General features: G+C 37.5%; 3 protein-coding genes across 4 annotated transcripts; 1 reads left to right on the top strand and 2 right to left on the bottom strand.

Moving 5' to 3' along the window:
• Nucleotides 1-73: 73 nt before the first annotated feature.
• Nucleotides 74-5,871, top strand: LOC119999898 (protein WEAK CHLOROPLAST MOVEMENT UNDER BLUE LIGHT 1-like). 2 transcript variants are annotated; one of them, XM_038847700.1, is made up of 4 exons: nt 74-524; nt 1,465-2,019; nt 2,119-2,235; nt 3,698-5,871. In XM_038847700.1, the coding sequence occupies exons 2-4, from the start codon at nt 1,495-1,497 to the stop codon at nt 5,558-5,560; spliced, it is 2,505 nt and encodes an 834-aa protein (XP_038703628.1). In that variant the 5' UTR covers nt 74-524; nt 1,465-1,494; the 3' UTR covers nt 5,561-5,871. The 2 variants fall into 2 exon arrangements, with proteins under 2 accessions (XP_038703628.1, XP_038703627.1); XM_038847699.1 differs by having other exon boundaries at nt 1,465-2,235.
• Nucleotides 5,872-6,951: 1,080 nt separating this feature from the next.
• LOC119999224 (protein CYPRO4) lies at nt 6,952-10,867 on the bottom strand. The gene is made up of 2 exons (XM_038846691.1): nt 9,028-10,867; nt 6,952-7,444 (listed from the first exon to the last, which is right to left on the bottom strand). Exons 1-2 carry the CDS (start codon nt 10,702-10,704, stop codon nt 7,163-7,165), a joined length of 1,959 nt encoding a protein of 652 aa, XP_038702619.1. The 5' UTR covers nt 10,705-10,867; the 3' UTR covers nt 6,952-7,162.
• Nucleotides 10,868-11,799: 932 nt separating this feature from the next.
• LOC119999604 (abscisic acid 8'-hydroxylase CYP707A1-like) lies at nt 11,800-14,693 on the bottom strand. The gene is made up of 9 exons (XM_038847270.1): nt 14,430-14,693; nt 14,023-14,344; nt 13,713-13,862; nt 13,392-13,628; nt 13,153-13,242; nt 12,959-13,037; nt 12,771-12,877; nt 12,349-12,467; nt 11,800-12,196 (listed from the first exon to the last, which is right to left on the bottom strand). Exons 1-9 carry the CDS (start codon nt 14,624-14,626, stop codon nt 12,046-12,048), a joined length of 1,452 nt encoding a protein of 483 aa, XP_038703198.1. The 5' UTR covers nt 14,627-14,693; the 3' UTR covers nt 11,800-12,045.
• Between the last annotated feature and the right edge of the window lie 9,145 nt (nt 14,694-23,838).

The following is a 23,838-nucleotide window of genomic DNA, read 5'->3' as shown; positions in this document are numbered from 1 at the left end:
GGCGTCTTCATTCATTAGCCAAATGGGCTGGGGCGACCAATGGACCAGCCAATTGCTCCTCCGCTACAACACATGATCCAAAGGCCTGATGTCTGATGATGCGAGGAGGTGAGCGATTGGCGTGGCGTGGCAGCACTACTTCAGTACTTTGTGTGATGTGTCAGCCCCTTAATTAATAGTTTAACGAGGGTCCTTAACTTTGCAGAATTAATTAAAGGCATCGATCAATCACTAAAGCACAGAAATAATTGTGCATCTTTTGCTTTTGTTGCGAATTTAACCTTTTTTTAGTTACAGCGGTAATGGGTTTGACTGCGTTTGATTAAAAAAGCAGCTCCTGAACCAAAAGGTCCAGCTAATAACGCTCCGGCTCGCGGATTTCACGGAAGGACAGGGCAAGGATCTAAGTCTATTTTTAAGCTTCTTCTAATTTGGAATTTGAAGTAATCTCTGATTGATTCTCCACAACTTCATTAATTTCCGATCACCTCTTTCCCTCTCTGTTGTTTCTGGTTTTACGCCGGGTACGTTCTTCTTCCTTTTACTTCTCTCTTGGCTCTTTTTTTTTATAATTATCGCTACTATTAACTTGGCTTCCACTAATCTATGCTTGAATTCTGAGTTTTCGATTTTCTATGCATCTCTGTATTGCGAATTCTGTCTCGGATTTGAAATTCCATGAACTTTGATTCTAAGATATAAGTAAGGATTGACGAGATTGAAATTTTGGGTGGATCGTGTAAAGGAAGCTTAGTTTGTTGGTTTGAATTAATGGCTAGAATCTAAGAATTGGAATAGGTATGGAATCTCATTAAAGTTTAGCTATAGATACCTGATTAGGTGTGGCGATGTTTGTGCTGCATAATTTAGCTGCATATATAGGAGGTTAACTGCTTGTGATGCAACAAGGAACTATATGGCATTGTTCATTAGAAAATGTATCCATCCACTTCTTTTGATCATATACTTAAACCTGCAATTCGGTTTTGTTAAACGATATGATGTGCACAAGATCGCAGAAGCATAGAGTGGTAGGAAAAAAAAAACAACATAAATGTAAATAACTGGGAAAGAATATGGAGATACCATATTAGCAGATTTTACTATTGGCTCTTTTGGCCAAATTATTTTTATCGTAATTATATCTTCATTGTTTTTTGTTGATTGAACTTTATGTTAATTAAACCTTCATAAAATGAGCGGCACTGGTTCTCTCTGGTTCTGCGCATTGTTTTGTTTTTCAAATTCGGGTTTGATATCTTGAATGTTATTTCTGTAGAATTAAATTGTGAAGATTATCATCATCAATTTAAGTTCAAGCTGTGTTATAAATTTTATTTTCCAGAAACATTGCTACAATGCATAAATTTTAAGGCAAAAAATATTGTTATAAATTTTATTTTCCAGAAATATTCAGCTTTTTTTTTTTTTTTGCTGATCTAGTTTCTGCGTACGTAAATTCAGATAACCTTGTGGCACTGCTTACTTCCTGGAATGGAGGATGTGACAATTGCTGGGGAGATGCATCCTCCAGAACCTACTTTATCGCCCCATGATGATGACCATAGTGAAGTTCCATTGATTCCAGTTACAAATGGACAATTAGAATCTGAAAGTCAATTTCCCCTTGAGGAAACTTCACAAGATGGTACTCATAATCCATATGTTGATCAAGATCAAATTGCAAAGGAAAGTTCTGTGTCAACTTCAACCATTGATGTCATGTTGACAGAACATCAGGGCACTCAAATGCAAGATACAAAAACTACCGCCACAGAGAATTTCACCGGTGGACAGAAATCTGAGGATGCCTATTCCATTGAAAACCCTCAGGCCATTATTGATGGCATGAATATTCCTTCTGTTTCCTCTCCCAATGTAAGAGTTGAAGCTGATGAGCTCACTCTGCCATATGCCGAGCTTCCTAGTATTGCCGTCAGAACCACAAATCAAGATGATTGTTCTATAGGAAGCCCCTCCATTGGTGAAACGGTTACACCTTCTGCTTCCTCTCCTAAGGTAAGAGTGAAGTCTGGTGACCTTGGTTTGTCCCATAAGGTTTCAAGTATCGATATCAGTTCACCAAAATCTGTTGATTCTCCTAAACAAGTGAAACAGATGGATGCAAAAAGAGGTCTTATTGATACAACAGCTCCTTTTGAATCTGTCAAACAAGCAGTTTCCAAGTTTGGAGGAATTGTAGATTGGAAAGCACATAGACTCCAAACTGTAGAGGTACATTTGTTTTTTCCATTGGTAGTAAAATCATTTTGTGGATTTTATTGATGAACCCTTTGAATCATCGTTTGGTTGAGATTTCATGCATCATTCTCGTATATATGCTTTCACTCTTTTGCATTCTTGTTGTTTCATGCAAATTAATGCTACGTTTTTAGCTTATTTATTTAGATACCAAGGTTGTTCTTTGTGGAATGTTGTGAGATGAGAAGGAAGTGCTTTGTTTAATTGCTTGGTTCTTATGATTATGGAAACTACTGAAGTTCCATAGAGATTGTGAATTTTGGAGGAGCATTGGCAGTAGAATAGTGCTGGTGGCAATCTTGGGTATTGGTATTATTGTAGGTTTTCATAATAGCTGTGGAGTAGTGAGGGTGGTAGTAAAAGTTTTAGCATCAGAATTAAACCTATATGGTGGCCATCCTTGAGGCTGGTGAGAAAGGGTTGAGCGCAGAGAAATTTTTTTGACACTCTTCTGGTCATACTTAAATCATTTTCCTTAAGAAAAATGTCAGTGTAATAGCTATTTCTTGATAATTTTTAAGTTCTTGACATTATGATCATAGATCTCCCCACTGCCCCACATATTTCTGGAAAAATGGAAAGGTTGCACCTGGAATATTTCCATGAGAGTTCTCCTGTTGTTAGATAAGGAGCCACATATGAGAATTCTTATGGAGTTGATCTTTTATAAGGACTTCTGGGAGGAAGTACATGAATAATTATATCGATAGTATGATGTAGTTAAAGGAGAATCACTGTTTCTGGTTTTCATAATTTAAAAATAAAGGTATGGCGGTTGTCTACATGAGCTGAGATGGTTCTGTTAATCCTGATAATAGGGCTGTGCGGTAAAATCTGTATTCTGCAGTAGAAGTTGCCACAGCAGAGTTGCTGGTGGTTGTGGATATGACAGCATGTAGCTGGTTTTGGTGTTGCTGCATTAGTGAGGGGTATAGTCTGCAAAACATACACTCTTAAAAGCAACAATTTACTGCTTCAATTCAACTGATGAGAATTTTATGTCATTGATTGCTACTGTAAATGATCAATGCAAATCGTTGCCGATAATGTCTTTTGCTTCTTCTTTTTTCTACTTAACTGAAAATTTAAAATTTCTAGATGGATAGATAATTTCTTTTCTTTTTTATTAAAGGGGCACCAAGAGGGAGAATACCCAGCAAGAGGATAGATACTTAATTTCATGTAGAAAAGCTGAAAAGGTTCCTCTCAAGTATTACCAGTCCAAGGGAGGAGTTATATTTGATCTATTCTGATTTGTTTCAAGATAACAGCATACGCTTAGATTTTCCCAACAAATAAAGCTTACTTTTATTTCATTGCATTTTTCACTCCATATTTTCCGTGATTCAATGAATCTTTTTGCACGAACAATATTAACGCAGATCTTTGTCTTCACTCTCTAAAACTTGACTGCGAATTTGTCCTGACTGTATAGCGACGCAAGCTTATGGAGGAAGAACTTGAGCAAATACAGGAGGAGATGCCCGAGTATAAGAAACGATCCGAGGCTGCTGAAGAGGCAAAACAACAAGTTTTTCAGGAGCTGGATAGCACAAAGAGGCTTATCGAAGAACTAAAGCTCAACCTGGAGAGGGTGCAGACTGAAGAATATCAAGCAAAACAAGACTCTGAACTTGCTAAGCTCAGGGTAGAAGAGATGGAACAAGGGATTGCTGACGATGCTAGTGTTGCAGCCAAAGCACAGCTTGAGGTTGCCAAAGCCAGGTATACTTCTGCAGTTTCAGAGCTAACATTGGTAAAAAACGAACTGGACTCACTGCGAAAGGAATACGCTTCTTTGGTGACTGAGAAAGATGTCACAATGAAGAAAGCTGAAGAGGCCATTTCTGCATCAAAAGAGGTTGAGAGGACAGTGGAAGAACTGACCATTGAGCTGATTGCCACAAAAGAGACCCTCGAGTCTGCACATGCTACCCATTTGGAGGCAGAAGAACAAAGAATAGGAGCTGCCCTAGCCAGGGAACAAGATGCCCTTCACTGGGAGAAGGAGTTGAAGCAGGCAGAAGAGGAACTCCAAAGACTTAACCAGCAGATTCTTTCATCCAAGGATCTCAAAACAAAATTAGACACTTCTTCAGCCTTGCTTCTTGATTTGAAAGCCGAACTAGCAGCTTATATGGAGTCGATGTTGAAGAAAGAAACTGATGGACACTCAAAAGATGAAACAGGACTGGAGAAGAAAACTCACACTGATATACAAGCGGCAGTTGCTTCAGCGACCAAGGGACTTGAAGAAGTTAAGCTTAAAATTGGGAAAGCAACTGCTGAAGTAAATATCCTCAAGGTAGCTGCCATGTCATTACAAACAGAACTAGAAAGTGAAAAGTCAGCTCTTGCCACCATTAGGCAAAGAGAAGGTATGGCATCAGTGGCAGTCGCATCTCTTGAAGCTGAGCTGGTTAAAACAGAGTCCGAAACAACTTTAGTGCAGATGCAGGAGAAAGAAGCCAGGGAAAAAATGGTGGAGCTTCCCAAGGAGCTACAGGAAGCTGCACTGGAGGCTGACGAGGCCAAGTTACTAGCTCAAATAGCTCGTGAGGAGCTGCGCAAGGCAAAGGAAGAGGCAGAGCAAGCAAAGGCTGGAGCAAGTACAATGGAAAGCAGATTACTTGCAGCCCAAAAGGAGACAGAGGCTGCTAAGGCTTCAGAAAAGTTGGCTTTAGCAGCTATCAAAGCATTACAAGAGAGTGAATCTGCACAAAGCACAAATGATGTGGATTCACCTACTGGTGTAACGCTTTCATTAGATGATTACTATGAGCTCAGCAAACGTGCCCGTGAGGCAGAGGAGCAGGCTAACATGAGGGTGGCAGCTGCCATGTTGCAAATTGAGGTGGCTAAGGCATCTGAGTTGAAAACCTCAGAGAAGTTGGAAGAAGTGAATCAGGAGATGGCTGCAAGAAAGGAAGCATTAAGAATCGCAATGGACAAAGCTGAGAAGGCCAAGGAAGGAAAGTTGGGTGTCGAGCAGGAACTAAGGAGGTGGAGGGCTGAGCATGAGCAACGACGAAAGGCTAGAGAAGCTGGTCAAGGAGTTGCAGACCCCATTAAGAGCCCAAGACCAAGTTTTGAGGGGAAAAAAGAATCAAACAACTTTGATCAGGCAGCAGATGCTTCTGCTCCTTATGCACCGAGTCCAAATGCATATGTTCGGACAAGTAACAGTGAAAATGATTCCTCTCCAGATGTGAAAGCCTTGAAGAAAAAGAAGTCATTTTTCCCTCGAATTTTAATGTTTTTGGGCAGAAGAAGGGCACAATCAAATAAGTCGACATAACTCTTCATTTAAAGTAAATGCACGTGTATCTTTGGTGAGTTTACCACTTTTTGTTGGGCTCTGTTCTCATCATTCCAGTGGTGGATGAGATCCTACCGAATTTTATTCAAATGTAAATGCTGGTGATTATTTCATGTATGATAACTGGATTGAATTATATTTTTGCTCACCGGAAGGAATGTATGGGGGTGGGTTTGAAGGAGGCATAATAAGGTGATCCTATGATGTATAGGTTTGTACCATATTAATTTCAACTCTTGTAAAATCTCCATGAGAGTGCTTTAAGAAAGAATTTGCGCTCCTTTTTTGGTTTCTGTTTGTGTAGGATTATTTGGAATTCTTTCTAGGTTCTGAATTGCGATGGAGTGGAGAGTTTGATACTTCATTTAACCTTCTTTTGAAGTTGATGACATGCAAAATCGAACCGACTCATTGACGGGTCAGTATCTGGCTATTGGGTTCGTGTCTCAGACTCTCAATTGATCAAACTAGGGATCGCGAGGTTGCTATTATGTATCTGCACGAGTAGAAAACATGAGCTTTGGGGTCCCTGAGGTGTACTTCAGGGAGGACACTCTGATGTTCAAGTTAGTTCGGTAGACAATAAAGTTATTAAGATTGCTTGGTATTTTTTTTTTTTGAAGCAAACACACACAGAGCAATAAATCTAGCTAACCAAACACCGTCCCTAAGGGCAAAAAAATGTTTGGTTTACTAGACTTATATACTACACACACTTGAATCAATCGATGTGGTATTTTTGACCCAAGTTTTTAAGTGGAACACCTAACAATTTTGGAAATACACACACCGGACTAAACATTATTTGGAGCTCTCTCTTTAACAAATAGTGAATAGTGAGGTCCCCTTTTAAATAGATTTTTAATTATTGATTATTTTTAATTGCTGGCGAGATTTATGGAGGTGAATCCCCTAAAGATCTCCTTCTTGTTCAACAATGAGTGTTACTCGGTATCCCAAAGTGCTTTGATCACTTGAGATTCCCGGGGTCATGCCTGTTGAGTCACACCGAGGAGTACCGGCCAATGTGACACCTAGAGCAAAGGCTTTATGTTACTGTTACGTTGTGATAAATCTTTCTATTCCCTCTATTATATTTTAGGTCAATCAGACCCTGGAGTAACCAACTCACTCCTCATACATACTAGGAAAGCAAGACCTATAGCGATCAACAATCTGCCCACGTCCATTTTGAGACAAAAATTGAATTATCAAAGTCCACAGCAGTTCTCTGATACCCTGGCTCAGTCAACCATCCGCCATAATAACCGTCTTAGCAGCAATCCTCAAAAGATTGCTTTTCTATCAGTCAAATAAATTGTCGAGGCTACGAAGCAGCTCGATCTGAATAATGATAGAGAAGAAGGAAATAATAATGAACACAACACTTTTAGCCGCAATAAGGAAGCAACTTCGCTTCATCACAGGTAATACACGAGGGTTATCAAGCAATACAGTAGTTCAAATTTCCAAAGTAACCTAATTCTACAACAATCTAAAATACAATATAGGAGTTTAGCTAAAGGCTTTTAAACTACATTCAATAGCATTGAATGTGTGATCAAGGCAATGCTCGGCTTGTCATCGCCTGCTGGATATGCTGAAGGAGCTGACTTTCATTGGAGTTGCAATCACCAGTGGAGCTTCAGGTGAATCAGTGACTGCAAATTTCTCATGCATGAAACGACTATCTACGATGGAGTCATCCTTGAGCACTATCTTGTAGCAGTAGCAGCTTTTTAGGCCCTCCTGGTTGAGATAGCACTCGTGGGAACCATTCTTCACCTGCTGGAAGTTCCATATCACACTAAACTTGCCCACAGTTGCAACCAAATGGCGCTCCTGCTTCCCATTCTCGGTAACCTGAGTATTTTTTTGTAACACAAGTTACACAACAGATTAGAAAAGTGTTTTCCGTCACACTAATTTCGTCTTGAAAGTTTTTTTCAGAGGAAAAATGATGTATAACTTGAAAACATAGGGATGCATTTGTCCTCGGAAACTAGAGGGGCTAAAAAAGATATTTGCAAAACCCAGGATGGTTTTCATCTCTATACTCCTGAAGATAACAAAAATTTATGTTTTCGACCATCAAAACTCACTTTAGACAAAACTTATGGATAAAATGGTCTTTCAGAGTCTAATTTCTACAAGTGACTGCAGGTACAAACTGTACTACTTCTCCAACCTAATGGCAGGAAACCAAAACAATAAGAATGTAACGAAAATGTGAGACTGACACGAGGAATTAGCTCTACGGGGATGTTTCTGGCCCAAAAAGAGTGCATATAACACTTGCTAGGTAAACGGAGTATTTTTTGTCAAATTATTAAATGAAACTATTTGGTTACCATAGAACTGAACAGCAGGAAACAAGATTCTCAATAAAATTAAATTCCATACGCTTATAGACATAATTTCCATCAAGCATTTAAAACTAATCAATATACAACATCACTTCCTGCTATCTGCCAGCAATACAAATCAGTATGCTTTAAGCCAAGAACAGACCAACTTAGACAAAGAGCAATAATGGGAAACTTCTTCAGGAAAGCATTCCAAATTAAACGTGTATGTGTGTGTCTGAAAGAGAGTATTTGTTGGCTAAACAGAATCAGGTCCTAGGAATAAACCATCTAATAACAAACCTTTACCCTGTCTCTATAATTATCAACAAATTATACTGTTCCTTAATTTCATAACATATTCCATCTAACGATACCATCCTTGCATCTTCAAATGCGACAAGACCATATATGAAATCCTTCTTAATAGACACAAGGCAAAGTGAAATAATACCTCAACTCCTATGTGTAAAGCTTCCCCAATATCATGATCACCAAATCAGCTTAGAAATACTAGATTTGATATGTGCTAACAATAGTTGAAAACCTTATTGGCTAAATAATATTCAATTAGCTCTAGACTTCTAATATTTTAGTGAAAATAACATTTAATAGACGGCTTTAATCAATCAAAAGACTTACCTCTAAAGTCTAAAGCCGACAAAGAAACTACACCTCCACTCCCTTGGAGGAACACTTTAGAATAAGTATACATTAATGCGGTACCAAATTGAAGTTTATCACATGATTCAAATCTGATGTGTTTATAATTGCACATGTTCTAGTCTGCAATAGCCAATAAGCCAAAAACCTTCCCAAATCATATTCTGATCCAAGATATGCAAAAGGCATACAGCATAAAGGATCAGCAACCACTGTCAGTTATCTGGTTCAAAGAACAGAACACTTCTCCGACATGTCAATTAATGCAGGCAAAACATATATAATTCCTGAAAACTGACAAAGAGTAATTAATTAGCCCGGTCAACACCTTGGGCCAAAGACTCAAACTACGTTCCTAACTTCAAACAAGGAGATAAATACTTTTACTCACATAAACTAAGTGATTGCAAGCATGACTTAGAGAATCTGAATGCTTACCCATGAAAACTGAGCATTATGGAACTTATTATCACCTCCAGCTAAATGTGCATCCAAAGGAGTCAGCTTCAACAATCTTGGAGCTGCAATCCTATTCCCCATGCGACCACTGAAGCCAGTTTTTGTCCTACCGTCTTTGTCGGTGAAGAGGGTGCAGATGAGGATCAGATATGTATCAGTGGTGCCCAATATCCACTTCCCATCGAAGGTAACATCAACATGGGTGATAGGTGACCCAAGACCCGGGAAAGCTGTCTTTGCCTGCCTCATAGAACCGCTTGAATATAGTCTAATCTTCCCATCAAGAGACCCAACAACAATTGAGCCATCGCCAGTGGTTGCAAAAGACTGAAAGTTAGTCCCTCTGGAGAACTGGTGCCCGTGAGTCCAATTCAGAACAGGGGAACTAGCAGCTGCAAGATTCTGTACCATTCCATTGCGGTCACGCATATCCCACCTACAAAGTCTATTATCATCCAATCCCAAAAAAGTTGATCCTGATGGGTCTAACTGAGCTCCCTTGCTATCATTGCTAATATCCCTCATTGTAATGTCAGTCCCATCCTTTTCAAACTTCCACTCAGTAACAATTTTACCAGTCTCAATATCAAGCTGATGTAACCCTGTCGAATGAGGCTTCCCTTCCTTCATTGGACTCATCAGCAACATATTAGTCTCAGCCCGCATAAGAAGCGCCTTCTTCTGCACTGAGCGTGCCAAACTCGACTCACCTCGATAACTCCCATTGTCGTAATTCACAAAAACACCCTTCCCATGAATCCCATGGCTAAAATTCTTAACCACCTGAATTCCAGTGTCACCCACTAAGAAACTGTTATCCAATGCACCCAATGCCAAGCTCTGTATTCCTCCATTTGCCGCCTCCTCAAACTCCTCCCTCAAATCTTGATTTTCCCTCAATGGCGTTGCGGGTTCAGGGCTCTTCAATATGCTATCCTCTGCATCCTCCCACATAGAATCATCTGCTATATCAGGCTTCGCCCATCCCATAAAATCCTTCCCATAAACCTTAAGTCTGTTTGCCTCTGTTGCCTCATACCCGTAAGTATTCTCAAACAAACAGTCCTGGTACTTAGTTACAAAATCCCTATAATCCTCGCTACTAAAGAACTTCATAGCCCAAACACCCCTAGCTACGAAATCAACACGAAGTTGGTCCCCAAAAGTCTTCAATTGCATCTCTGACCCAACCATTGCTCGAACTTTAGAACCAACCTTCAAGACCCACCAGGAATCACCTTCGCCTTCACTTTCTTCCTCGTCTTCATCCTCATTTTCGTTACCATCACCATCCAATTTGGAGGACTTGATAAAGAAGTAACAGGTTCGCTTCTCAGAGGTGATCCACTTCGCCTTTGGTGTATTGCCACCGATGTGCAGGTAGAGCTTGACGGCATTTTTTAGGTTTGGGTTTTGCGGCTGTGGTTGAGATGATGAAGATGGGTATTTCAGCTTCAGAGCTTTGAGTTTGGCCTCCACCTCGTCGAGCGACGAAGGAGATTTAGGTTTTCGTCCGGAGGAGGATCTGTCAGGGGTTGCATCTTTCACTTCATGGTAGGTCTCTTCATCTTCTTCTTCTTCTTGGCTTCGTTCTTCCTCGTATTCTTCATCAGAGTCCGAAATCTCGAGATTTTCACGGCTGTTAGCGCCACCCATCTATTCTTGTCGCTGATACGAAGAGAAATGGAAGAACGAAAGTGGAGATCTGGTTTCGGAAACGAAATGGGCGATGCCAAGAGCGCCAAAGCTCGAATTTTGAAAATTTGAATCGTCTGCAGTTTTGATTTCGTTTCGCTGGTTGTAGGGTTTTGACTTTGAATGCAAGCGATACTTTGGTTTGACCGGTTACCTACAAATACCAGTTATCGCCCGCTTGATCATCTCTGACTCTGCGCCGTCAAGGCTCAAGCATGTACATGGGGACCACAAACACGTAAATTACTAAATTTAGTAAATCTTATCTGTACAGACTACAGAGTGTCACTACTCACTAGTAGTGATATCATGTGGGCCGGGCCGGCCTATCAAGGAAGCGGGCCGGCCCACATGACATCACTTAAACAGAGTGATTGTAAGATAAAATCGTTTGATGAACAGAGGGTTGCTCACATTTTGTTTGATTGTTTGAAAGTAATTATTATGTACATACGATCGATACAAGGACCCCTGCAATAGAACTATAGAAGTGTGATCATCACATGTGTCCATTTTGTTTACCAAATTCAGAAAACCATGTAGACCCCATGTAAGGAGATGTCATAGGATACCAACTACCAAGCTCTTAAAACTGCATGCAACGACACTTAACCCGCATGTAAGGAGAGCTAGGTCATAGGATACCAAACTCAAGTATCCACATCTTTCGGAATCTCAAAGTATGACAGTATTATAGTTGGTTGTTTGGAGTGTGCATTTATGATAGCATGTTGGAGCAATTCGGTAAGATTGGACATAGTCTCTACTCCACTTGTTTAATATGACATAACCCCTACAAATGTGGGGAGTGTTAAGAACATAAAAGTCTCACTTTAGTTAGACACAAGTCTACCAATATGTTTGAATCCCTCTCCCCCATCAAAAAAAAATCTACCAATAAATTTGTAAGAGCAAAACCCACCCCTAACAAACAAAGCTTAGTGAGTTGGGCTTGAAAGAAACAAACTCATGAGAATAATCTGATATATTCACCAAAACCGAAAACCAAAACCCAAAACAAACAATATAATTGATTTTTTGCGGGTGTGGGCACGCTTCGTCCTCTTCAAATGACAATGTTTTATATATTGATGAGTGCACGCACATTATGCATCTAGAAATTACAATGAGAAATGGCTTAATTGGGATCCCCATATGGGTTTTGATAGACAAATCTCGAGACTATAATTGAAAGAAAAAGAAAAAAAGAAAAGAAAAGTTTGGCTTTTTTAACCGAAAATGAAAAGCCAGTACAATAATATATTGGTGAAAAATAGAGAAGTGAATTTCATTTGAAGCTAGCTAAGCCAAGGGGTAGGAAATGGTCAAGTCATCATGCGGTGGTAATGCGTTTGAGCTGGTAGATTCTTTCCAAAATCTGGCTGGTAATCCATGGAGAGGGACTGGGAATGGGCCATACTGAATCCCATTTTCAGATCCCACCACTTCCCACCTGCAATAATACCAACGACAACAACAGGCCTTTGTCAATCACCCTCTTCCCTCTTATTTGTTCTCTTTATTGATTCGTCAAACTTCCGAATACTAAAACTACTCTTTAATTACATCAAACAAGTACTTCAAACACCATTTTGGTAAGAGTACCTGAAGTTGGTGACCAAATGGTGGACTGCTATAAGCATTTCCAGCTTTGCAAGTTCATTTCCTGGGCAGGAATGTACTCCACTCCCAAATGGCATGAATGTATTGGGTTTTGGGGCAACCTTTAGGTATTCAAATTGAATGCATCAGAAAGGACCAGTCCAAGACAAAAATTAGGTATTAATAGCGGATGGGTGATCCTGCAGTAGAAGTCTCTGCAGTTTTAATCACAGACGTTGTGTCTTTTTGTCAATGCATGATCCACACACTGCTTTTTGAATTTAATAAACATATTGGATGTATGTGGTTAAAACTGCAGGACGATGCAGTGAATTATAGTGCAGGGCCCTTCTATGCAACTAGATCAAATGTCAAGGGTGTGATTCCATATTACTCAAAAGAAGAAGGTGTTCGGTAAGTAATACCTCAAATCTTGAAGGATCAAATTTTTTAGGATCATTGAAAAATGCTGGATTGTGATGAATGTTCCTGAACAGAGGCATCACCTTCCAACCTTTTGGAATAAGGTACCCTGTAACAAATATACAATCTCAGTAATTGACAATTAGTGGCTCCTTTTGTACTGTTTACTGCAAGTTATTATTCCTCTTACCCTTGTATTCAACATCAGCCACTGCTTCTCTAAAGGTGAAAGATATAATGCTTGCCATTCTCAAGCTCTCCAAAATAACCTGAACAAGTCCACATTTGATTCCCAGTGGTCATGAAACAGAATTTCCCAGTTGGGTCACAGTGAAAGTGTTCATGCATGGCTTGTGTTTGACAAAATGCGTCTATGAAACATACCTTGGAAGTTAGAGGCATGTTCCTTGTTTGGCTCCAACTCAATGGCCTGTTACCTTCACCATTCACTTTCCGAATTGCCTTCTGTTCAGCCTACAAAGAGGGGGAAAAAAAACACACAATGAGATCTTATTCACAAAGACAAAAAGACAAGACAAATGAAGCTGAGAGTGACTTTGTTTGTTGTTCTAGACTCTGCTAGGAAAGTTGGCTTGTTGTGAAGGAAAAAACTAATCTTTTACCTTGACTGCCTCTAGAAGTTTCGGATTGTCATGAAGGTACTTGACAATCCATGTCAAGGCACTGGCTGTTGTGTCTTGCGCTGCGAAAAGAACACCGATGATATTATCCGCGATTTGATCTTCTGTTAGTGATTCTCCTTTCTCATCTTTGGAGTTCAATAGACATCCCAACAGTTCCTTCTCAAGGAACTTCTTCTCCTTCCTCTCACTCAAAATCTTCCTTAGCCTCTGTCTTGCCTATTAAAAAAAATCCTCTGTATCACTAGTCATGATGAGAAGAACTTCATTGACAAACCAGAACTAGCAACAATTTGTTCTTACCAATAAAGCCTTTTTGTATGGACTTCCTGGGAAGTTTGTAGGGAAGGAATTATATCCTTTATCAACTATGCTATAGTTTCTCTTCAGATCCTCTTTAAAGTGGGGTTCTAGATGACCAAAGATGAGAAGTATACCCACTTCAAAAGAAATCTGCAGTGACCCAGAAAAGGACACGAATCATATCAGAGACCCAAGAATTATATAAAAGCTTCAGAAGCTCAAGTGTCAAAAGAATGGATATACAAAATACTTTGGGTAAGTGAAAAAGAAGTAATAAAAAATGGGTGATTGATCAAATTAATGAACAAACCTTCTTCATTTCTTGAAAGGTATTTACAACAAGGCCACCATCCCATTTATCAAAGGCTGAGGCTGTTATGGCTTCAATATCTGCCACCAGATTTCTAATTGCTTCAAGTGACAAGGAGCTCTGAACCAGCTTTCTTATCCGGATATGGTAGTCTCCTTGGTGAAAAAAGATCGCGGACAGACCGATTAGTTTCTCTTTGCTTTCCGGGTAAGTTGGCTTGAACAAGTGAGCTTGTGTCACTAGGACAAACCTTGCAGCCTCAGGACTAGCCAGCATCACACAGGGACAACCCAAAACATGTGTCTTGAAAATCTCTCCATACCTAAATTAATCAAAACCCACCACCACGTTAAACCTAATGCAACCCAACACTTCTCAAAGAGACTAATTATAGAGAGAGCACAAACCTTTTTTGTTTGGCTGCAAAGAAGAGATTTGGGTCTTGTGAGTAGAGGTGAAGTGTTTCACCTATGTATGGCCAACCCATTGAACCTGGAGGGAGCCTACCTCTTTTGTTGGGGTCTTTGTGGTCTCTTGTTTTGATGAAATACAAGAACAGAGTGAGCAGAAACATGAGGACATAGAGAAGGGCTCTTAATTCCATATCTTTGTGTGTGTATACGAGCTTTGTAGTAAAATGCAGGATTTGGTTCCTTCGGTTCTCTGAGTCTTTCCAAGGGGGATGAGTCGAGATTTATAAGAGAAATCTAAAGGAAAAAAGACAAAAAGGAAAAAAGTATTACCACACAATTTTCTTTTGTAATTAAAAATATTCTCAAAAACATAAAAGAAAACACGCAAGAAAAATAACAATGTTAAGGATTTAGTGTTTTTTTTTTTTTTTGTTATCTCAAATTGAGATGGACGCACATGATTCATGTGAAATCGTGGGTCTTACATGATCTATATTAAATCATAAGTCTTCACAATATTTGAGATTTGAGATAGTTGAAACAACAAATCGTATGATTGTTGCAAGGGAAAAAAGTTGTTGGACTTGCAATTAATGTAGCAAAGTTTACAAATTCATATGATGATATCCAAATCAATCTGGTCAACATTTTGGTATTTTTGTGGATTTGGGACCTAAAACTAAAATTTGAAATTAATAGGGTCTTTTTTAGAAAAACATTAAAAAAAATTGAAACAAAAGACAAAGACTTGTATCTGCAGCCATATATAATATACCTAAGGAACTAAGCACTCATACAAAATAAATTAAATAATTCATGAAGACTTAGATTGTGTTGCAATAACGCTTAATATTATATATTCACTCCTCCTATAAACTATGATTTTTTTTTCCCTCAAGCAAAACTAGCACAATTAAAATGAAATTTCTATGTGTAGAGATCTAAAGGCTCAAGTTTAGGCTCATATAGGATTTTTGAAGGGCAAATTTGTAGGGTAGCGATTAAAAAAAATTAAAATGAAAAATTGACATTAAAATCAATAGAATATAAAATTCTACATGAAAAAAATGAATAGAAAAGTAAAATTAAACAGCATATCCATAATTTATAATGATAAAACCTGGCACTTCACAGTGATCTGAATATTTGTGGCTGAAACCAAAGATGTTTAGCTGTAGAATATTCCAAGAGAGATTTGTGGATTTTATAGAAGAGGAGGAGATGAAGAGATAGACCTTACACGTACAGTTACACTAATATCTACATAGATGAAGAAGATAGATATGTTGTTTGCTATTTTTAGGGAGAAAGATAAATTTTTATTTAACCCCAAAATAAAAAAAAATAAAAAAAAGAGGATAAATTTTTATTTAAAACCAATCAGATGAGTTAATTAGTACACATCCTGGTCCTCGAAATGGTATCAGTAAATCTAAAAAGAGAAAGATTTACACCTATCAACATTGAAACACAATTAGATTTATAATTGTCTTTGATAGTTTACTTTTCAAAACAAAAATTGAGCATAATAAGTTATATCCCTTAATTGGGTAGCCTTAATTAGGCAATAGGTTTATTTGCCTAATCATGGCTTAAGTTTTCCAGAAGTGATAGGGATTCTAGTCATCCCAGTAATTTGACATATCATTCTCTGGTTCAATCACAAGGTTTTGAGGACCCCCAAACTTACATCAATCAAGTGACAAGATGAATTACTGGGATTATTGAGATCTCATTCACTGAGATCCCCAACATTTTTGTAAGTTTTCAGTAAGATCAACATTTCACTTGAGGACCCAATCTACATTTCTCGATTTGTGCATATCATCCTTGTGCACAGTGGCAAATCTAGAATTTGAACTCACTAGTGGTACTACTAAGTAGTAAGGATCTAGGGCAACTCCCTCGGATTTTATTTTTTTTGAGTTATTTATATGGCATGAAGATAATCACTAGTAACAGTTTCAAACAATAAAACATTACATCTTTATTTATCACAATTGTGATTTATAAGAGCTCCTTCAACGGGCAAGAATCAAGACCAAAATGTTGATAGGGATCAAAATTCTAAACGGATAAAGACACAAAGTTGGGGGAGAGTCACAAAAAAACCAAGGTTGCACGGGGCCTGATACATTTTCCCATGGGTCTCGTATATTTTTATGTGGTCTGATACATTTTTTATTTTGACTGGCCTGATATATTTCTTATGGACCCAGTTGCATTTTTTCTGAGGACCTTATACATTTTACCTAATACATACAATGTGTTCTGCAAGATTTCACTAGGGTCATGTCATGTGTTAAAAGCAGATCCACATTCCAGCCCCCAGTGAATACAAAGTATATCTATCTCTGTTTGTGCAGGGGTCATGTCAAGTGTTAAACCCGATCTACATTTGAGATTGTTCAACTCTCTCCAAATATATTAATAAATTACAGGAGGCTAGGGTCAAAGTGAAGATTAGAACTTGGATCCCCCATATGTACATGTACAATTTACACTTGTGATCCAAAAACTGTTTTTATATATTTGTAAGGTCCGGATAAAACAATAATTTTCTGCTTTTTATGCAACGGCAATAATGTTGTTTGGAGAGTTAATTAACGGCGTAAATGAAAAAAAAATAAAAATAAAAGAGAATAAAAAATGATATTTTTCAATCGTAATAGCTGGTCTCATTAATCAATAATCACTATTTAAGCCTATGCATATTCTTGATTTTACTAGAAGTAGAGTGAGACAAAATATTCCTGAAGGGTTCCAAATTTTTTTGATAATCAACTCTAATGTGCTAATTGATATAGTCCAAAACTTATTCTACTTCCCAACATATCAATAAGTCGGGACTAGCTGTCAGGAAGTGATTGTTTGTATGTTCTTTGATGACATGTGTATGAAGAAGAGCAAGCCACGAGGGCTCAAATTTGTTCTAAAGGGGATCTCCGATAATCAAGTTAGCTTGAGAATTATTTAGAGATTGAGAATAGAAGCGGAGTCAGAAATTAAAGGGGGGCAAAGTTTGACTTGCCCCTGAAATTTTTTTTAACACTATTTTCCGAAAAGTGACAAAGAGTAAGTAAATATTTATATGATCATTAAATTAAACATCACAAATTAAAACATAAAATGTCCAATATAACAAAAAAATAATTATTTAAGTTGTGATAGATGATTTTTCATTGAATAGAAAACCATCTACCATCTAGGCAGCACCGACACGCCAAAACTGTCGTCGCACCCGCACTGAGTGCGGCAAGGACGCGGATGCGGCAGGGACTCGGCAGAATACGTATGCTGACTCGTTTGGGATGTCTGGCATTGAATAACAATTTCAATCGTATGGGATTTATCTGTTATTAACATATAAACCCAATAGACATCTGTCATCTTCAGTAAAACTCAATTGCCAACTGTCATCTCCACTAGAACAATTTCAGTCTGACTTATAAATATTAGACAGACGCCTTTGCAGACAATTCGAGTCTACCTAAACTCCTTTGCAGACAACAATTTAAGGCACAAACTTTTAGAACTTGAGCTTGGGTTTGCCTAAGGCTTAATACAGCTAATAACTTCTGATAGTTGAGTTTTACCCACACCAATATTTAGATGACAATGGTCATAATCATCAATGAAACTTTGGATTAATATATATAAAAAAATCTTTTATTTGCCAAGTCCTCCCGCACCCGTATCCTGGATTCTTTGAGGATTTACGAATCAATGTGTCCCCGCACCCGCATCCCGTGTCGCCGTATCCGAGTCGGTGCTGCCTAGTCTACCATCATACATGAGTGTCTATTAGTCAATATTTATTCTCTTGTATGAGTGTGTATCAATCAATAATTATAATATATATATTAATTATTAACCATACATATTATATAGATTAGAAAAATATTAGTATTTTTGGTAATATATACATTGCATATATAATGTGTAAAGAAAATTTTCCAAAAATTTAAAGGGCTAGCGAGGAGAAATACACGTATTTTTAGAACGACGTATAGTTTATATCACATTATAATATTATATGTGTAATAAATAAAATCTAAAAAATTTAGGAGAGGCAAATACATGTATCTTTAAAAAGATGTATTGTTTATCACATTATTAAAAAATATTATATATTTAAAAAAATTCAAAATTTAGGAGGTTGTACATCACTACGTGGCTCTGTCACTTATTGAGAGTACTCTTTAGCTCGAAGCTCTCCCTTTGTTAATAATCAAAAGTTATGAATTACCTTGAGCGAGCGCCCTTTTATTTGGTCTTGGGTAGTACAAATTTGGTAAGAAAATGTCTCTTCCTCCCAGAATTTAAGAGAGTTTTTTGGGATCTTCTATTCCTTTTCTGGTAGTACTCCTGGTTCCCATAGGTGTTCAGTCACCTTAAGGGTTTCTGAGATGGTTCTCCTCGAGCGTTGTTTGCACTGTTCGGCACCTACCTAGGTTGTGCCTTTATCGTTACCTCGGTGGGAGCTTATTCGGCACGTCGACAATATGTGAGCTTGGTACCTTATTGTCATGTGTCCTACCCCGGGATCACATGTCGTCAAACTTGCGGTGGGAATTTTTGGTATTATCACAAATAAAATCAAGCATTCAAATCAAAGAAATAGTGGCGAAAGTGGAGTTTATCTAGGAATTTGAAGGAGAAGAAAACAGAGAAGAGAAGACAAAATAAATCGCCCCATAAGTCTATAACCATACGGTTGTTTGGGTAGGCACCGCCCTCATTTCACTGCTTGAAGGATGAGAGAAAATTTATTTTAAAAATTAAATAACTAATTACGATATTTTTGGTGATTTAAATTTCCAACAAAGTTATGTGATCTCTCTTTATTGAGAGTATCTTTTCCAGGGACAGAGTGACATCCAGCTATACACGGTCGGGATTTTATTGGATCTCCAGTCTTTCAGATTAGATTGAGTATATTTGCGTCTATTAAACGTATCGTTTTTGATTTGAACGCATCGTGTTTAAGTAAAAAAAATACTTAACCGAACGGTAGATTATGATATCACGACGATTGCATTTGAAAGAAAAGTGTGTAGCCCATAATTTTTGGATTCAGGTAGGTCCCATCTTTGTAGCTTTCTGTACGGAAAACGCGCAAGTATCCTGATCATGGAACTCCAGACCATTCTGAGTGCACCCAATCGTAAGGCTACTAAAAATCCAGCAACCCCACCATCCATATGTAGCTGGATTGAGACACTTGTCATGATCCTTGTGGTCCATTTCGAGAGACTTCGGATACGCGAAGGCTCTTGAAGTGGAGCCCAATTGAGAAATCTCGTGGCTCACACGTGGAGTTCGGTCCACACGTGCCCCAGTGTTAAGATTTGTTATCGCCAATCTCTCACCGTAGCGGCATAGCCAGAGATGGCAAAAGGGATCCGAGGGCTTTACAATTCTCAGAGTATAATTTTTATTTAATAGTTTGGAAAATGTGCTACATCACATTTTGTGTTTTCTTCACCGGATTTATTCTCCATCATTAGATGAGAATAGTAGATTGAGAAATTTTAGAGTTTTCTCATCCCGACAAAAGAATATTCTTGAATAATGCCTATTTATTGATCTTTTTCTAGTCACTTCTTTTTCCTTATTTTGTCTATCAAGTTCTTTAAGTTTAATGGTGATCTAGCGCCCTCAGTCTAGGCTCATATCTTCTTCTTTTTTTTGAAATATCATTTTTCATTGAAATCGAACATTGGGCACACATATGATTAATCCAATCAATTGCCAACCGAATCACCTCTCGTTGGTATATCTTAATTCTTAACAACACAGATTTGTTAAAAAATGAATATTTTTAATTTTGATAAATTATATTTTCTTTATTATCATTAGCATGAGAAGAAAACTCGAATATGAAACCTTACTCTGGTTCAAGTCTTTATTCGAGTACAAAAACGAATTGATGCGCATGGTTTTGCAAGGAGTGGATAATGAACATATATATATATACACACACACATGCATGCATGTTCTTAGTAGCAAACCCCTATATATATGGAAAATGATAATGTGTGCCTTAGACACTAGATAAGGGTGAAAAAATGTGCATTGACAGGAATCGGGGAAAAAAATGTATTTTAAGTTTAAAAAAATTAGATGATAGAATGTTCATCACATATGGCATAATGTGGTATATATACTGTAGTGAATTCTTAACAAAGAGCAATTAGGGCACATGTTTTCAATACCCTATATATACAATATGTGTTTTGGTCTATGTATCTATCATCACCACATTGTTGTGTTCCCCACTCACATGGCTGACAATACTATGCTAAGCCTAAGCTACAATGTCCCTGGAACTTTGGTTTGATCATTTCAGGGTAATATCAACGTATACAATCATGCATGGTGGGAATGTACTAACATACGTGTCGACTTTTGGTTCTCCTTCCTATGACACCTGTTTGATTTCCTTGACAAGAAAATCTGCTAATGCCCGACAAAATGGTATTAACAAAGTTGAAGATATCCATCATTCCTCAATCTTCTGATGGTATATTTGCAAATCTCGGTGGCCTCTCCCTTTTGTAGAGATATATATATAAGTATTCTCTTATGCGGACTTCCGTAAATTAAAATAACTTACGCACTTCTATCTCAACCGTCAAATCTATTGAACGGCTGAGATTAAAAAAAATTTAGCTCCCAAAATTCAACTCGTTTTCTACCCTAACCCAATACAGTCCCACGATCTCAATTCTTCCATCTCACGTCACTCCCAATTTCACCTCCAAACATCAACGAACATCAAGTTTCATCGCTTTTGGGCATACATCTGTAAATATATTTCAGCGATTTCGGGCATTCATCTCCCTCCCGTTTCAACACTTTCGGCCAAACATCAAGAGTTCGAAATCGTCTTCCTTCAAGAGCTCTGGCTTCGGGCTATCTGGTTTAACAGGTTAGTTTCTCAACTTGCTTTTATTTTTTAATTGCGAAAGATTGGTAATCTAGCTAAGAGATGGGGAAATATATACATAAACAATGTAAAGCCATTTGAAAGTCAATTACGTTGATGCAGTATGCTTGACTTATAGTTTAGTTTGTACTGTGAAGTTATTGAGATACCTTAAAGAAGATGTTTTTAAATTATGTTGGTGTTCACCACTTAATCAACAAAGTCTTTGTTATTATGTTGAATATCTGTGAGCCAATTGGGTTCATCTTCTTACGGTTCGATCTCCGTATTCAATTGAAGTTGTTATTTTTGGAGTGGAATTGTGTGGAAGAAGATGTGAGATCGTGGGACTGAATCGGGTTAGGGTAGAAAACGGGTTAAATTTTGGGAATCAAATTTTTTTTAATCTCAACCATCCAATAGATCCGATGGTTGAGATGGAAGTGTGCAAGTTATTTTAACGTGCGGGTTTCGAATCCTTTTATATATATATATATATATATATATATATATATATATATATATAATTTTTTAGATTCAATCACTTTCATTCCAAGTAACCTCGTACACCTTAATTTCGGGCACATGAGTGCTATTAATGTGGAAGCAACTCAAAACTTCAACTAATTTGATTCGAATTTAGGTGGGTGTTTCGAAATCTCTAATTTCAAACATAGTTGGTTCATCTATCCATATATACATGTGAAAGTGACGATCATACGTACGTAACAATGAAGATTTCACTTCAGTTATATTATGCATAGTACAATGTTCCAAAGGCTTGTAAGTAAACGCAACTTATGACAACTACTTTCATATGCTTTGTACAATATTGTTTTAACTTAATATATATATATATATATATATATATATATATATATATATATATATATATATATATATGCTGACACTTAGTGGCGAATCCAATGTTATTTCAGTGGGTGTTGGGCCTCCGGTGAAATTATGTACAATCCCCAATATATCAGACCTCTAATACTGAACCTCCAATGGTTGAAATTTCTGAATACGCCACTGCGGATACTCACATTACATCCAACGTTAACGTAGCTTTGTCATCTAGATTTACCTACTACATAAATTGACTTAAGGAGCTATGCATGTCCCACATACATGGCCAAAGATTATTAAAAAAACTCTAGTGGTGATGCATAATTCACATGCTTGTTTTTGTTAATAAATACTCCCTTCCACCTTCGAGGAGAATGTCTCAATACTATACTCGTAATATTTTTTATATGAGACACTATACATAATAATACATATATACACACATATATATATGTATGTATGTATGTATGTATGACCATTTTTTTACAAAGTCCATTTGTTTTGTGCTTGCAACTTGGATATCCTCTCCAATAACTTGAATGAATGACCCTCCATAACACGAAACATGGAAATTGTAGAGAATCCAAATTTGTAATTGAAATGGTGGCCGATCGAGATAAAGAGTTTACGTTTATCACATGCGTATGGCATTCACACATTGACGACTTCCATAATCATATGAAAACGAAAGGGGATTGAAACAGAATGAGAAAAAAAGAAAGAAGAAAAAGAGTGGATAAGAAAATGAAAGTTACTTTAATTAGCTGTTCCTCACAATCTCCAACCCCAGTCCAGCCCTAAATATCTGCATCTAATCATGCTCATCTGACCAATCAAATTACATTTTAAGGACCTACCTTAAAAACTTTCAAATTGCCACGTCCATACGTCACCCTAGTCCAGCTGTGTGTGTGTGTGTGTGTATTGTGATATTCCCCCCATTTGAATTATTGGGCATAATTGCATGTGGGGATCTAATAATACTTATAATATCGTAGTATGGCCAATGAATCAATGAATAATGATCATGGCAAGACTTAATGCCTCCACTTATAAGCATTAAGTAGATTAATTTTGTAGTCAAAGTGGGCTCATCATCACCAAATCATTATGTTTTATAGGATAAGCTTGCAATTGTCTTACTTTGGATTGATATATATATATATATCATTCTGTTTTGAGTTTCAAGTTGTAAATTGTTTTGAATCAAGAGATAATTAAGAGGTAAAAATGAGTGATTCAGTGTACATATTCAACGACCTAATCATACATGATGCATACAAGCTCTTGTAGAAACTTAATTAATTGCATATGTATTAATAGAATTAATGTTATACATGGCTGATGACTCCAACGAAATTCATACATTCTTTAATTTGCTTCCTTGAATTTATTGGTTTAGGTTTTCAGCAGGGTTAGCTATGTGAATAAGAAATAGTGCACAAAATTTAGTTGTCATATATTCACTTTGAGAGAGGAATCATAGAGGGGATTGGAAACAAATTGTAGTGTGTAACATCTCTACAAACAAAGACAATCAGTTGGCGATATCCTAGTTGGTTCTCCCTTCGAACTTAGGGCGTACAACGCCCGAGATTGGGAATTCAAACTAATCAGTTGAGA

The sequence above is a fragment of the Tripterygium wilfordii genome, chromosome 6 (genome assembly GCF_013401445.1).
Source record: "Tripterygium wilfordii isolate XIE 37 chromosome 6, ASM1340144v1, whole genome shotgun sequence".
In the NCBI taxonomy this organism is placed as follows: domain Eukaryota; kingdom Viridiplantae; phylum Streptophyta; class Magnoliopsida; order Celastrales; family Celastraceae; genus Tripterygium; species Tripterygium wilfordii.
This window is presented reverse-complemented; position numbering and strand designations above follow the sequence as displayed.

What these genes read in the sequence shown, in the direction of transcription:
- LOC119999898 (XM_038847699.1), top strand. Translation starts at nt 1,495, where the DNA reads ATGGAGGATGTGACAATTGCTGGGGAGATGCATCCTCCAGAACCTACT. An exon ending in ATAGACTCCAAACTGTAGAG is followed by an intron (nt 2,236 to 3,697) that starts GTACATTTGTTT and finishes CTGACTGTATAG; the next exon opens with CGACGCAAGCTTATGGAGGA.
- LOC119999224 (XM_038846691.1), bottom strand. Translation starts at nt 10,704, where the DNA reads ATGGGTGGCGCTAACAGCCGTGAAAATCTCGAGATTTCGGACTCTGAT. An exon ending in ATAATGCTCAGTTTTCATGG is followed by an intron (nt 7,445 to 9,027) that starts GTAAGCATTCAG and finishes AAAAATACTCAG; the next exon opens with GTTACCGAGAATGGGAAGCA.
- LOC119999604 (XM_038847270.1), bottom strand. Translation starts at nt 14,626, where the DNA reads ATGGAATTAAGAGCCCTTCTCTATGTCCTCATGTTTCTGCTCACTCTG. An exon ending in CATACAAAAAGGCTTTATTG is followed by an intron (nt 13,629 to 13,712) that starts GTAAGAACAAAT and finishes TTTTTTTAATAG; the next exon opens with GCAAGACAGAGGCTAAGGAA. An exon ending in ACATGCCTCTAACTTCCAAG is followed by an intron (nt 13,038 to 13,152) that starts GTATGTTTCATA and finishes GGACTTGTTCAG; the next exon opens with GTTATTTTGGAGAGCTTGAG.